The 16,517-nt window shown below is 37.3% G+C and overlaps 1 protein-coding gene across 6 annotated transcripts in view; it reads left to right on the forward strand.

Annotated features, from left to right (window-relative positions):
* The window catches only part of LOC142343285 (solute carrier organic anion transporter family member 4C1-like), a 34,029-nt gene that overhangs the window by 16,599 nt on the left and 913 nt on the right, over window positions 1-16,517 (forward strand). For 4 of the 6 annotated variants that reach the window (XM_075395080.1, XM_075395085.1, XM_075395083.1 and 1 more), the window contains exons 2-11: window positions 5,062-6,465; window positions 6,815-7,010; window positions 7,380-7,464; window positions 8,050-8,229; window positions 8,848-9,023; window positions 12,806-13,192; window positions 13,540-13,690; window positions 14,153-14,318; window positions 15,396-15,582; window positions 15,925-16,156. In XM_075395080.1, coding sequence (XP_075251195.1) covers window positions 5,578-6,465; window positions 6,815-7,010; window positions 7,380-7,464; window positions 8,050-8,229; window positions 8,848-9,023; window positions 12,806-13,192; window positions 13,540-13,690; window positions 14,153-14,318; window positions 15,396-15,582; window positions 15,925-16,156 — 2,648 coding nt within the window. In that variant the 5' untranslated portion in view covers window positions 5,062-5,577. Of the gene's footprint in view, window positions 1-3,639; window positions 4,556-5,061; window positions 6,466-6,814; window positions 7,011-7,379; window positions 7,465-8,049; window positions 8,230-8,847; window positions 9,024-12,805; window positions 13,193-13,539; window positions 13,691-14,152; window positions 14,319-15,395; window positions 15,583-15,924; window positions 16,157-16,517 lie in introns of those variants that run through there. The other 2 variants (XM_075395082.1, XM_075395086.1) reach the window with 2 other exon arrangements.

Consider the following 16,517-nt stretch of genomic DNA (forward strand, 5'->3'; position numbering starts at 1 on the left):
CAATTATATAACAGTTAGTATTTCGATTTAATATTTTCGAAAAACAACATTGAAAAACCTATCGAGTTTCAATTAATTTTGGTTTCTTCTGCATTTGAGTAATTGAGCGCCAATATCTTGCAAACGGGTAAGCATAATCTCAAATTAAGATTGCTAATTGACGGTCATTTGTCAAAACTGTCATTACTTCTGACAATTATCAAATTACCAAAAAAAAAATCTTAAAATTTCCATTTGAAAAGCAGATAAAATTGCAAAAGAGGATATGAATTTCATCTGGAAAAATTAAGGCCTTAACTGCCTCTCTTGCAAAATGCTAGATTGTTAAAAACGATGCCTTGCCGCGTTAATTCGAGTGATATGGATACGACGACGAAATGGCCTAAAAGTCTTTTTAAAATGATGGGACTGTGAAGAGAGGCGGTGATACACTCTAAGCTTGTTGAACTTAGAGGCCACATTGTTGAATTTGGTAGTTCAACGTACCCCTGGCTTAATGGGGGATAAAAAAGATTAGCACTAATACCAACCAGCATTAAACCTAATAAACATAAGAGAAATAAAGCAAGGTTAAGTACCGCTCATTAATGACCGGCTTTATGCTTTCTTTATTGGTTTCGCGAACTTGACTGTCGTTATTTCGGTTGAGCAGAAGAAAAATAGCCTAGAAATGATTTTAAGCATAAGGTAGCAAAATGGGGACATTGCGCAAAATTTTGATATGCGAAACACAAAAAAGCGCGAGAAGCAAAACAATCGATGGAGCGATTATTGAAACATAACCGGTAGATTACCCGAAATAGTCGCGATAGACGCTTGTGGCGTTCCATGGAACTGAAACAACTAAAGAAGTAAGATAGACAGATTGACCACCAGTCCTTTATTAGACCACTAGACTTTTTGGGTTAAATTCGGACTGTCATTTTTATGAGACACATACGCTCTAAGGAAACAGCCCTATTAAAGCTTTTTCAAAATTAATATTCAAAACCAAAAACTTAAGACTCTAATACTCAAGAATTAGAGCAAATACGTTTCGCAATAATTAGACGCACACTATTGATCTTTAACTAGTAAGTGTTCCTTAAACTTAAAGTTCATTAAGTGAGTTCAGAAGTCATTTTTAGTGAGGTACATCACGTACACAAATTTTAACTGCAAAGCAGTAGAAGTTACAGAAATTGAAAAAGTCAATGGTCGCAAGAATCATCGATGGAGGCGACAAATTAAAGAACATAGCAGGACAAGCCCTGAAACACAATTCAAAGAATTGTATTAATTTATGACCTGACAATCAATTACGCCGCCTTAAAAGGCAAACGAGAGCTGTTAGTAACGAGACTAAGCAATAAATCAACACCAGAACAACAAAAAAATACCAAAAAATCAATTTTTATTGTTTGGAAAGACAGAATCAACATAAAAAACTGCTATGAACTAAAACTGGCAATTATATTCCTCTTTTTTCCCTTAACAACCTGTCATTAAACATCAATGAGTCCTCTTACTTCCTAATAAAACTCGCTGAAACTTTATGAAAACACTTAGTACAAAAGCCACCAAACGCAACAGCTACTGAAGGATAAAAAACATCAAATAATTGAGTCCTCAATGACCACCGTTGAGACCTGTCATCAATGAGCTTACGTGATAAGACAGCAATAAGTACAACAAATATTGCCAAAACTAAAAAAAAATCACTAAGATTTTTTAAAAAACGAATAATCGTTTAAGTCACAAAAAGCAATAGCTACAAACTGAAATGAGCTGCTTTCATTGTAGCCTCTTTAGCAACCAATGAGACCTGTCCATCATGATACTGAGAGTTAAGACGACAAAGTTGAAAAAAAACTCGCAAACTCAAAAAACTCGATAATTATTATCGCAAGCAATTAGTGCCAAAGTCATAGAAAGCACTAGCTTTGCAAAACAATTAAAAATATAAACTTAACCCCATTTAGCAGCATCAGAGAGCAGTCTCCAATGAGATTAAATGATAAAAAACAATAAAAACTTGCAGAACTCAAAAATTGACTCAAAATTAGTGTCAAAGTCATGAAAACCGCTAGCCATTAACTCGATCTATTAATCAGGTTCTTTTATGCCTCATTACTAACCAATCAGACCTGTCATTGATTATACTAAGTGATAAGACAACAGATAGTTTTAAAAAGGGCAAAATATAAAATTCACTAATATTTTATGACAACAAATAGTGGCAAAGTCATAAAAAGTATTAGCTGCCCCTTCGAGAATTTAAGCAAAGGCAAAGAGGCACAATTAGAACACATATATACCGTCCTAAAACCACTCAAGGAGATGAAACTCTGAAATTGACGTCAAATTCAAATGCCGAGCGGTGATTGGCCCAATTTTGTTAAATCCATCTCAAAAAACGCCAAATTGTTCTAACACTAATTTCTCTCTCCACTTTAAAGGTATTTTTAAAAAATTAAAGACTCAAACGTACTCGATTTTTCTCTTCCTTTACTTTTTCAGTGTGACAAACTCATTTTTCTAATTTGTCTTCTCACTGACGTGAAAAAGCCGAAAAAAGCGTGAACAGATCGTAAGAAAAGCGCACCAATACAATTCAAACTTTGAATAGTTAAAAACACGTTGTCCCCAATGAAAGCGACCACCACTTCGCGGCTATTAAAAACAAAACTAAGAGCGGTAATGCAACTTTTTAATTCAAATTGCGCAGATGAAGGAGGTAAAACCAAAAAAGACTCAATTGCGCCTTTTGCACTGTTATGGTTACAATTTATGGTTATGTTAAGGTAAAATTCATAGCGTGTTTTAATTATCCACCACAATAGAATTTCTACCACAATATACCACAAAGACTTACAAAAATAACCAACTAACGTCGGATGCATTGCTCTCGAACGACAGACGGTAGCAATTCAATTTAGAGGGGGAGTAGCTTAGAAATATTTTTATTTGTGCAAAATAACTTCCCCACCATGTTTCAAACCCTGACCTTCAGGTTGTCACTCTGAAGTAATTACCACTCAGCTACAACAGCTTTGCCTGCCTTTCGCTCACAATCACTTTAACCAACAAACTTTATTTCCGAACGAGAGGAACTTCGATCACCCAAAAATGAAGAATGTAAGTGTGAGAAGTCCAATAATATTCTAGAAGAGCGCTAAAACTTCAAGCAAAAATTTTGCATAAAATAGAGAAAGAAGTTTAAAAGAATTGCTTCAAACTTGGTTCGGGAGCAACTAAAAAGAATAAATGTATCAAGTATGTATAAAACACGTAACAAAATTTCAAGACTTCGAAACAATTTACTTCTAAAAGCTTAACTTAAGCGCAATCAAAAATTGATCAATAAAGTATCAAAAATTTTGGAAACATCAGCGGATATTAAAATTATAGAGTGGCAGTCAAACAAACATCGGAGGTCTAGACAAATATCCAGAAGCAAAAATACTTTTTTCAGAAAATTGGCAAGTCTTTTCTGCTGAAAGAAATCACAAAATGAGTCCTTTAATTAACCCGATTTACGTTTAAATTACTAAAAACATCATTACAGCTTCCTTTAACAATTCTGATTTTAAAAACATTTCGGTTAAAACGAAATTGTTGCCTATTTAATATTACTTCTGAACATACCATTATAGATAGGTTACGGCATCCCTTTACCTTTTTTAGAAAACTCTCGTAACTTTTTAAGAAGTGCAATTATTTTTCCGTTAACGAGCACCTCATATTTCCCTGGTCAGATGGCAATATGATATGATTATTCGGTGCACTATTTCATCCCGAGGTCTTCTTTCTATATATGCACATCAAACTAATCAGACAAAAACGTAATTTAATCCGCATTTAAACCACTCACCCGATAAGATTATAAACCTTTCCCAGAAAAATCAGAGAAATTCAAAACGGAAAAATTGAATAACCGAGATTCAGTAATGCTGGTTCCATTAGATAAAAACTTGAAATTAAACTCGGAAAATTAAAGATTCTTTCTAAATTTTTTGCCCTGTACTACCAATAAAAGCGTGAAAAGAATATATGAAACATATATGTTCCATACAGAAAAATGGGTGCATAAATTAAGCATTCCGCAATTTTGAAGCAAAAGGAGTGAATAAATAGTACACTTTATCACAGTAAATTCCCTATGAAGATCAAACACTTTCGAGGCTTTATAGAACTCAATCGCGGTTGAAGTCTGATTGACGAACAAGGATTTGAATAAAATCGGTCATCTTTTATCAGAATGAAAGATTCTTTTCTATCTCAGAGGAGTGCAAAGCAGAGATTCTTTGTTGAACTGCAGTCAACTTGAACAGAACCAAGTCAAACAAAGAAGCACATTGCAGTTCTTATATCTAGCTGTCTAATCGTATTTCTCCATATTAATACTCTTCATTGAAGATACCAAAATTAAATTTAGTGTCTTTCTGTTTAAGTGAACAAATTGCAACCAGTATAATTATTATTCCTGCAAATTGCCATTTACTTTTCACCACTTTAAAACTAATAAACGGGTTAGAATTACTTTGTTCTTACAGTGTGGGATATGGCGAAAAAGGTACGATTATAATCATAGATAATGTCTTTGTAATAATAGGTAATAATGTCGTTGTCGCCAAATTCCACAAATTAGCGCAAAATTAATTTAAGGCAGGGGTATACTGGCTCGAAATGAAATGGATTTTTGCACGCCCTTGTAACCAATTGTGTTCCCCACCTTTTCCACGTTCCCGTTGTTTTTGCGCATTACAAATGACGCATTGCGTCAACAGCGAATTTAAACAAGTAAAAAAAGTATCGAAGGAAAAAGTCTTAACATAAACGCAAAACGCATCAAAACAGAACAGTTGAAAAGCTTATTAGTTTTTATCTTTTCCTTCCATTTAAATCTTCCACCTTTTCTCCTCAACATTTTCACCTTTTTTCCACTTTTACAGTGTAAAATACCATTTACCATTTACAAGCCATAAAGAGCAAATTTTCAATATATAGGCGACCAATTTAATCGCCAATTCGAATTCATTCAATTTATCCTTATTTTAAGCTCGCTTTTGTTTGTTTCAGCCATTCTTGAGGCAGATAAAAAGTCAACAAACGCGGAAATGAACAAAACCGGCTTCGTCGTGGTATGAATTTATCCTCAAACAGGGAATTCAAATTCTTATTTCTGCAATACTGCCAAAAAACGGCAAATCAGATATTTTCTTTGAATTTAACCAATTGATGCGAATAAATTTATTAACCAGCCGTTAGTTAGCATCTAAAAGAGCAACGAACTGAACAAAATTTCACAAATTGAGCATCAAAAAACGGTCACTCGAGAACAAATGAGATCTTCAGAGAAACCTGCTTGAAATACCGAGCGGTGATTGGCCCAAATTTGTTGTTAACTTTTATCTGTTATTCTCAGCACAATAAAGACACTATTTACGTCTGGATGTGGGCTAGAAATGAATAAATACACAAAGATTACTCATAATAGACATTACAAGCGGATTAGCGCTACATTACTTCGCAATTAATCATTGTCTAGCTTCAAATCGAGGTCACGTTAGTTTAGCTTCCTTTTATTTTAACATAATGGGAACGTCGGGTGAACCATTAGATGAAAACCGCCAACATTCGTTACCACAGCAACCTAATTCGCAACTTTTAGATAGTTCAAAGGTCAAATCTTGCCTACCGGAATCAAAACAACTTCGGGATAATTCTAAGTCTGAGTTCAAAGGAAATAGTCCAAGTTTACAAACGCCGAAAAGTAAAACCCACACTCGACTGGAACCCGAACCCGCTTCCGGTACCCAGAACAGAGGGTTCCTGAATCGGTTCTTAACTTTTGGTGCCAAAAAGCTGGACGCATACAAGCCAGACTCCAAAAATGAAGGTGCTACGAATAAAAATGCCAGTTCTGTTGACGACCCGACAGTATTGAAGTGTCCAGAAAAAGGCAAGGGAACCTTTTTTGACATGAAAGATTACGACTTGGATTCAGGAGCTGAAACGTACGAGGAAAACAGTCGCAAAGGAGACCGAAAAAAGAAACATAATTCCAAACAATTTGGTGCTGACAATTCTTTGTCCAAAGATTCTAACAAAACTGCTACTAAGTCTATTCCACTTTATTCACGTGCAGGATGGCAGCTGTTTGCAATCTGCTACCTGGTCGGGGTTCAATCCTCGCTCACGACCGGTTTCGTCAACAGTTGTTATTCGACGCTTGAGAAGTTGTTCAACTTCAACAGTAAGTTCACAGGCCTAATCGAGGGATCCTTTCACGTGGCAATTGTGCTTCTTGTCATTCCAGTTAGTTTTTATGGACGGAAGGGAAACAAGCCTTTGATAATGGCGGTGGGCGCTGCTCTGATTGCAGTGGGCGCTTTTTGCTACTCATCGGCTGAGTTCTTTCGGGATCAGCCGTTCACTGTGCTAAACGTAACACACATCAGCAAAGCCGCTGGGCCGTTACAAGTTAGTACATTCGCCAAAATAGAAACAGGTTAACTTGAAGTAACCGGTTACTTAGACGACCAATTAGAAATGACGTCACTGGTTAGAAGTTAAAATTCAAAATGAGAAGTAACGAAATTGCAGTGGCAGAACTAAATAAGATCCAGTTCGAAAAAAACCTAAAACAAAACTTTTAGAAAATAAAGAACAGTAGAATCTTTGTGTTCATAACAATTTTACCAAGGCCAAAAAAATCATCAGATAAAATAATGTAGCCATAAGACTTATAATTGGTCTCCAAGAACAAAATCCCAGCAGTATTCGCAAATTCCGAAAACTTGCTATTGATTACGTGTCTTTCCTATTTCAGGACCCGAGTGGTTGCATCACAAACGGGGGTGCAGCATCCCCAGGCAATGGAACAGGGGAGGAATCGGCCTGGGTCAAGTGGCTATTCGTGAGTGGAATGTTCCTAATAGGGGTGGGATCCACACCCATCCAGACAGTCGCAATTGCATACCTGGACCAAGGAAGCAAACAAGAAGAAAACACTGGATGGTCACTGGGTAAGAAAAAATTCTGTGATATACATCAGTAGTAACAAATGGGGGGGGGGGGGTCTGTCGCCCACTTTTTGACTCAATTTGAAATTTTGTCCTTCGAGCTCCGAATGGCTCCAAATCAAGCCTAATGCTTTGCTGTGCCACAAAAAGCCACAACAAACGTACCATACATGTATTATACATATCTATTTGAAATGAGTCAAAAAGTGAGCGACAGACCCCCCCCCCCCATTTCTTACTACTTACATCTGACATCTGCATGACCTTAGATTCCAAAAACAAAGGATGATAAAACCTAAACTGATTTGAGGTACGCATACGCTTAGATGATTTTTCCCGAAAAACAAGAAATTACACTCAGTTAATTTTTAGGTTGGTTCCATGCTGTGGGTCTGTTGGCACCTGCACTTGGATTCGTGCTAAGTGGCTCATTCCTCAGCATGCCAATCGATTTCTCGTGAGTAAAACTTTGACTATCTGCTTTATATTTTATATAGAGGTCCAGGTGTATTGCCGATTGAGCCCCCCCCCCCGCCCCCAGTACTTTATGACCCCAAGTTAGATATCACGTGCAATTACATAGTGAAACGTTACGTAAAAATATTGTAATAATATACACCCACTGAGCTTAAGGGGGCACAAACCGAAAATATAGGAGTTCCGTATCAAATTATGCGCCAATAATTTAAACGTGAGCTCATAGATACAAGAAAAGCAATGATTTATTGAATTCAATAGAACCTAAATGCTGACAGAATGAATGTCTCAAGAAAAAGGACTAAGCAGCAGTCTTATTCAAGTTCCTCATCCGATGCAAAACATACAAAGATATAATTATATGATTGCCAAAAAGCGTTTCAACAGAAACTCATCAAAAATTTTAGAAAAACAAAAAAGAAAACAACCTGAATCGCTTCTGCTATTTGAATGGTTTGGAACCGCTATCTTAGAATTTCCTGATGTATTTATTTGCTTCATTTGCGAAACATCTCTAATTGTGAAGATGGAAAACAAACATTGAGATGTAATTTCTGTTGAACAGGAGTTGGGCAATGTCGACTGAGGACGACAGTTTCATGGGGGCATGGTGGATGGGGTTCATGCTAGAGTGTGCTCTGGCTCTCATTCTGGTGCCAGTACTTCTCACTCTCCCCAACAGGGGAAACAGTCTGGATGTCAGCAAGGAACCCAGCACTCCAAGTGTCAGCACCGGAGGAAGCAGGTTAGGAAGAGAAAGATTTTACAACTTTTGAATTTGGTCATGATAATCATTTGGTGGTTGAACATAACCATTTAACTACAATGACCACAGTTCCATGGTAATACATAAAGAAAATACAAATCTTCAAAATTTTTTCAGAAGATTCTGCGGAAATCTTGCGGTCAAAAGCTCAAATCAATAATGTGTTTTCAATTTGAAAAAATCAAAACCGAATGCGAACTCCAAAGAATTTGAGAAAATTATTGAGTGGTTCATAGCATAGCAATATATTAAATTTCTGGATCTGAGCAATTTCAATCACTCAAAAAATCAAAAGTCCAGAGTGACTTAAAGAGTCACTCGAGAAGTGAAATCGAAAGAATGTTCTAGAAGAAAAGGTCATGCAAAAATTTTACAAAAAAATCACTAGCACTATTGTATTCAAATATCCTATGCTCATTGACCTTTTAAACTTAAAACAAACTAAGATTTGATTACGTGCCTCAATACGAAAATTTTGGATGAGTGTTTGATAAAAAGAGTCTCTAACTCGTTGCAAAAGTTGTAAGAGCACAAGATGAATAAAAAACTGATTCTCTATTTACGGAAATTGATTTTATATTTTATGACGTTTCGTAGATGCCATTCACGAAAGCAGTCTCAAAACAGTTTGAAGCAGCACAATGCCACTATAACTTCTATTGGAGGCGGAACTAAATCAGGCGGAGGGGGCGGAAGCGGTGGAAACAGTATCAACAACAGTACTTACTCCCCCTCCCCATCTAAACGACACCAACTCACCACTACACTCAAAGGTTGGCTATCAAGAGGCCTAAGCCATGGTTAATAATTGTTTTTTGGTACGAATTATTTCGAACCAAATTTTTGGGTTCCGAATAAACTATTTTTGTTATCCAAATCAAACCCAAAAATGAATAACATCAACAGTAAATGACATAAAAACACCGTATTATTGATACCAACAATTAAGTCTTCAAAGGTTTGCTTGTAAAAATATTTGCGCTTTATTGCGTGAAATCGTGTGGACATTCACTTCGAAAAGATCACTTTTTTCAGACAAAAACGAAACATTTTTGGGCTCAAACGAACAATTGGGCGCTGTTGTTGTTTTCTAACCTTTTTTGTCATTCTAAGAATAACAATTTTTCCAATTACATTAGCAACATTTGTTTTCCGCCCCTTACACCTCTACCGTCTGCAGCAGACTTTAATTCCTAAAATTCCCAATTAGCTCACGGCTTATCTGCAACCCCTTCCTTCGCTCATTGCATTTTAATTGTCATCAGGCTAGACGGAGCCCTCAAGACAACAGTTACACAAGATCCCCTCCCCTGTTCTTTCTGCGTTAATTTGCGGGTGCTCTTAAGCAGAAGGGCACCCATTCAATCTCCCACAACTATTGTGTTCCTCTCGAAAGCAGACAGCAACCAATTAGTGGAATAAACCTCATTTAGACTATCTTCCTCTTTATCTTTCCATCATGTACCATTTAATTACGTTGCATAAATTAACAAACGCCTTTTCTTCCCATCTCTCACAACTGTCAAGGTTTTCAAAGTCGAATTTGAAAAAGGTCGCATCAGGTTATCTATTTTTTACAAGAGAGGTTAGTAAGCTAATTTTGGTACAAAATCGGCAAAAAAAACAATTTTTATTCTAGTTAAATTGCAAATAATAGTTAACTGCTGAGAATGTTTGGACGACTTTCGCAATTCATTAAAAAAATCACCCACTAAAGCTTTCATAATGTCCTATTTTGAGGTTTGCGTACGTGAACAAAAACGAAGATTGCCGACTTACAAGATTAAAATCATCCGACCAACTGTTGTTAAAATGAAATTATTACAAGGTAAACAATTTCACGCATTTCTGAGTTCATAAATACTTCCCAGTTTACAAAAATTTCAAAAATATGGAGCCACCTTGCATTTGTTCATTACCTGAAATTGTTAGTTCATTCCTACCCTACCCAGTTGTGATAAATGAGGCCCAGAATAACCCAGCCTAGACGCTTTAGTCTGATTCATTCATTTGCAAATCAGTCTGGCGGAATTTGAGGCAATCAATCAACGTTGACAGCTCCCCCAGAGGTGGTCCAGTGTCCCGGCGCAGGGAGGAGGGGAGGGGGGGGGGCTGAACTTCGATGACAGCAAAAGAACACATAATACACACAAAGTTAAAACAGCAGAAACCTTTTTCTTTTTTGAATTAGGCCGGAATATGGCTCCAATCAATTTTTGCTCAACTTCAAATCCCAGTAATAAAGAGCGTGTCACTTTGTGGTCTGCACAAATCACAACTAGTTTATTGCAACCCCCTTTTATTACCTTTCCCTCTTTCTCTCATTCCTTCTTCCAACTGAACTATGTCAATACCTTTGTCTTCTCTTTTCCCTGCTTCAATTATCGAGGAAATCCCACAAGTTTATGACACAATAACACCCCACACCCTAGCCCAGACGGGACGCCTAATGAGCTTAGCGGGAATTCATGGAATCTAAGCATAAAAGTCAGAAGAGGGTTGCAACGGCTAAAAAGATAGATAACAATTTGAACATTCCAACTTAAATGGAGAAGGCAGAAAGAAAGATGGTATTAGCCAATATCAGATTACCCTCATCATTGAATAGGTTCTAGACCTACTAAACCTAAAAAATTCAAAATAAATCTGACCAAAATGTAAAATGGGTGACTAATACAATTCCACTAAATCCGTGTAAAATGTCAAGAACTTGTGTCAACTCATAGTAGGTGACTAAAAATCCAATCAAAATAACTATGTGGTAAGCCATGGGAATATCGTTATGACTCACTGATTTATTAGATCTGTTCCGTTTGTGCCCCCTTCCCAGCTTAGTGGGTGCATATTATTTGCCCCCCCCCCCGACGCTCGTGCCATATTTTTACAATGATGTAGTATGTAATGGCACGTGCTCTGTAACGGATGGAGGGGGGGGGGGGGGGTGAGGGCACAAACGCAAAAAAAAATCCGATTTATTCAGAAACTTGTTATCATTCTGTTTCATCAGAACGGAAAACACTAACGCCAATGAATGTGGAGGCAACCCAATACTGGGAAAGGGATAAATTCTATATCATTGATTGCCCGCAGTAAAATTAATTCAAAGCGGTTAAACGTATTTTTCCCATCTCACTTCACTCCGGATCAATCTCTGCCACAGTGCAGCCTGGAAAAAGCTAGCTGGCTCTCGCTGGCAAATGAACTGTGACAAAATTGATCTGACCAGCTACAAATTACCTCACCAACCCCCCCCCCCCCCCCCCCCCCCGAGTGTAATCACAAACGCCATTCTCACCAAATCTTTTCATGGCTACCCGTCAAGAAGACGTCAGTACTGAGTGAAATGAAAGCACCTTTTACGCATTAGCAGCTAATTGGGTCCCTTGACAATATTACGAACAAACTCTTATTTTCACAGGCTACTAAAACAACTTGCTCAAATCTATTCACAAAATTTGAATACGAAATGTGGACGTTCACGGTCTTGTTTATTTTTTCGTAAAAAAAAACAAATTAGATATTCAGTTCAGCTCGAAAAAGTAGTTCAAATAATATCAGACCACTTTGTAACCATCACTCAAAAGACGGTCATCAAAATCGAAACTAGTTCAATAATTAATTTCACCCCCTTAAATGTATGTGCCCATTTCAATTAGCTCAACACGGGGCAGTCTAATGTTGTTCACACAGACGGAAAAGGAAAAATCTGAATGAGAAGGAGGGGAAAATTGGGATTAAAAACCCAGAACGGGCTTTTTGTTTCATCCATCCGAGTTTAAAAAAAGCATTTGGGCAACGGAAATTTAATCTACAAGGGTGGAGAATAATTAGATTAAGAGAAGGAATAAGTTCAAAAATAAACAAAAATGTTCTCAAGATAAAAGCAGGTTTTTGTATGAAATCGGAAATATGCCATCAGCAAGGCTATATTTAATGCATTTTTGATCTGAGAGCCCAATTTCTGAGATTGAAACGTAAATATTTCTTGATACTGAGGGCTAAAAGTCACTTCAAGATGACAATTGGGCAAAATTGGAGGTCACAGATTTGTTTTCAGAACAATTCGATATCGGTAAAATGTTCACAACCAACACATGCTTTTTATGAAATAATTTCAACTTGATAACGAAGCTCGTGAAGTTTGTTCAGTCAGAGAGGAAGAACAGAGGTGAAAAATTCACGAATAAGTATTTCTAAAATCAATATCCAAAAAGATGTAAGAAAAGCTGAACTTTACTATGGTCATCAAGGAAACGGAAGAGATCATTAGGAAAGAAATAAAAGCAACAAAAATTTCGCCTTTAGGGAGATTAGTTAAAACTGAACAAACTGCAACGAAAAGCTGTTTATATGGTTTACAAAATCACGGAAAGTGCTCTAAAATTAAAATCTTCGCAAAACGATGAAATTTTAGATAATAGACGTTGGTATCCAAAACAAAGTTTACAGTCCGTACAGCCTAAATTGAGCAAACACCATTTTAGCATGAACAAACATTAAGCACGAACGAACGCCACAGCGCAAAAAGAGAAAAAAAATCTTTGTTAAATTCCAGGAACCAACGACGACGAAAACTCGAACATCGATGACCCGAAACCAGATTCCAAAAACACGACGTCTTTCACATTTGGAAGAGACACTTGCAAAAACACTCTCGACACAGCATCACCACATCATCAAACCAAAGACCACCATCACAAACATCATCCACAGAATAAACAACATCAAGACGTCCAAACAGAATCCTCATCATCACCGACCAACTTGCAACTGGCTGAATTCTGGCTTTGTGTCAAGTGTCTAATGAAGGACAAGACGTTCTTGTGCTTGCTGTTACATGGGAGTGTGTTGCATATGACCACTGCTGGTCTGACTGCATTTATTCCGAAGTTCTTTGAGACTCAGTACCGAATGATTGCTCAGATTGCAGCTTTCGTAGCAGGTACGTTTCACAGACTAACTCGAACTTCATCAAAACAATTCTGTCATTTCAAACACTTCTCTTAGAATTCAGAAACTGCTCAGTAGACATTAGATCTTATGCAATTTTGGTTCATTTAAGTAACTTAAATTTTAATGATCAGTGTTCAATTTAGGAGTTATGATCAAATATGACTTTCAAAATTGCTAATATCTCACAAAATTCTTACGTTTAAGCTTCATTCAATCCTAATCTAGGGCACTGTCGATCCAATCAGCACCTCTATAATTAGCATCCTATATGTTGTAGCTATTCTACCGCTTTCGAACCTTCCTATGGCTGTGGATGCAGGTGTTAAACTTTTTCAGGTGGAGTTAGTGTTCCGGCTGCTGCAATTGGAGCCATAATCAGTGGCTACCTGATCAAGCGGATGCAGCTCAACTGCCTGGGTACTATCAAGATGACCTTCTGGGCACAGGGCACATGCATATTCTTATGCGCCATATTCTTCATCATCAGGTATTTCTCGATCTTAATATCCCATTTTTGTCACTGTTCAACGCTGTTATGTTATCAGAAGTAACACACATATATGAATTGAATTGCTACAAAGCTGAAATCGCGACTGTAAACCAAACAGATTTGACTGAAGTGTCGCTAAATCTGTGGGCTAACTAATCTTTGGGCTAAATCTTCGAAGTGCTGAACATTGCATAAAACAGCCCAATTTTTCGTCGAATGTCGGCAGATTCTGAGCTGATAACGCGCAAAATCAAAAATCAGGACATATTATTTTTAAGAAATGATAAATTGCCCCTTTTGGTCGAATTATCGCTGAAAACCCGGTAACACTTATCTAAAACCCGGTTTATGTATCCATATAAAGGCTTTTATGTTATATTTGCCACTAGAATCATATAATGGATAATTTATAGACGACTGCCCGTATTAATGCTTTGTTTTGTTTATGCTTGTTTACAGATGTCCGTATGGCCACGTGTACATGTGGGATGAGCTGGACAAGTTCCAGGAGGAGACTGGACTGAACAGTTCTGAAGGACTGTGTGAGGGATCAGAGATGCAGATTCACTGTGTCAACTCACAATACAACATATACTCCCCATGTGTACTGCAGTGTGTCCAAATGGTCAGTTACGCTACACCTCTTCACTGCGGTGTATTATGTAGAACGCGTCTACGAAATAATCCCCCACGGAAACCCACCCTCCCCCCGTATTTCTAATATGATAAACCCCCCACTGAAATAAACCGTATTCACGCTTTAACATTATAAATTATGCATTTCAGTGACCAAAAATGGGGGGTTTATTTCCTTTTGAGTTTTTTTCCTCGTGGGTTTCTTTCGTGGGGGGTTTCCCTATATAATTTTGGTTGAGTTTCTTTTCCGTGGTTTTTTTTCCGAAACAGGATAGAACCGACATCGAACTTGACAAATGATTCTCGTTTTGAAATTGAGATCAATATGATTCAAAACCAAGAGATTAAAATACGGCACTACTTCAATTCAGGCGGAGAAAATTCTAATTTTTTTCATGTGATGATCTGCTTTGTATACTTAGCGATTAGTGTTCCGACATGAAAAACAATTTTCATCCGCAAATTTTGACCAAAAGTTGTCTATAATCTTCTTTGGCCCAGTACCAAATATTTTCCTATTTTAATTCTACTTCACGATCCTCTCTCTGAGAAATAACTACATGCCCTTTGTCTTTGAACTTTTGCTATTTGAACTTTCTTTTGTGAACGGGTATAGAACCAACATTAAATAACTTGCTACTGGATGTCGACAAACTTTTTTGGCATTATTTTGTTCAAATATTTTCCTATTTTTCATTCTTCATATTGTACTTGGCAAGCTATTGATATTTTAAAATTGTGACCTTCGAACTTGTAGTTATCATTCATCTTCTTCTTTGGCCCAATATCGAATGCTTTCTTATTTGAAGTCGTTTCTGAATACGTAATGAGATCGATATAACTCACCAAAGACACTAAAATCCGACATATCATTAGTTTAGGTGAAAAGAAAACTATCATCTTTTTTTTCATCATGTGTTGATTATTGATTAGTGATCTCCCTTCTTTAACTTTTAAGTCTGTCTGCGCATATTCGACGGTTACCATTTATGTTCACGTTTGTATGAAAAGCCTTCCTTCAATGTGCACACAACAGTTACATCATGTCTCTTTCATGAATGTTTAGGGCACGTGTGGCCACGAGAACATTTCGGTGTCTCTGGGTCTGTGTGAGCCAGCTGGCCAGTGTCACTGGAGAGTACCAGCATTCGCCATATTCTTCATCACATTCCTTGTGGCCAGTATGGTGGCTGTTCCTCGCATATTCGCACTACTTCGACTTGTCCAGGATGACTGGAAGACCATCTCACTCGGTGAGCAACCGATTTAAATGAAGTTTTTTTCTCGGAAAATAGGAAATGCTAATACTTGAATGACATGCGAATTTTAATCTTAATTCTTCTATTTAAGTGAAAACAAGAATTCGGAACTTTGCTGACGCAAGCTTTATCAAAACTACAGCCGTCAAGATGACAGCTGGCAGACATTTTGATATTCAATCAACAATTGCAGTATTCAAAAAAGCATTAAAGCAAAACATCGCAATTGAGATCATCCAAAAATTAAGAACAATCTGAAGTTTTCGAAACCCTCTCGTAATTCCCAACCCAGATCGAGAGCTAGGAATTAATGTTCTATCAATTATTGTTTTCCAGGTATCCAATGGGTGTTCTTCCGTCTACTGGGAATGATCCCTGGACCACTGGTCTATGGTCAGATATTCGACAGTGCATGTACTCAGTGGGGCAGTTTCTCAATGACATGTGCATCATCCCATTCGGGTGGTCATTGTTCTTTCTACAATTCTGCTACTCTGAGGAACTACATGATATTCGTCACAGTCGGCAGTCTCGTCATTGGACAGCTATGTCTGTTTTTTGCCATCAGGTAACAATACAACTTACAGTACCACATTCAGGATGTATGAATTTAATGGTCCGATTGCAAAATTGCGCAATGAAGAAATTTACGCAATGACAAAATTACGCAATGACGAAATTACGCAATGACAGAATTACGCAGTGAAAAAATTACGCAATGACAGAATTACGCAATGGCAAAATTACGCAATGACGAAATCTGCGCTGCAATGATCACTGTTGGTTTTCCAATGTTGCGCAGTTTTGAACCCCTTTCAAATGCATTGAGGCTTCCAAAATTGAAACCCTATTCAACAGTGCTTAATTCTGATATACGAGCGTTGAGAAAGCACCGGAAATCCACACTAAAAATAGTTCTCAAAGATTTA

The sequence above is a fragment of the Convolutriloba macropyga genome, chromosome 7 (assembly GCF_964194025.1).
Source record: "Convolutriloba macropyga chromosome 7, txConMacr16.3, whole genome shotgun sequence".
Lineage (NCBI taxonomy): Eukaryota > Metazoa > Xenacoelomorpha > Acoela > Convolutidae > Convolutriloba > Convolutriloba macropyga.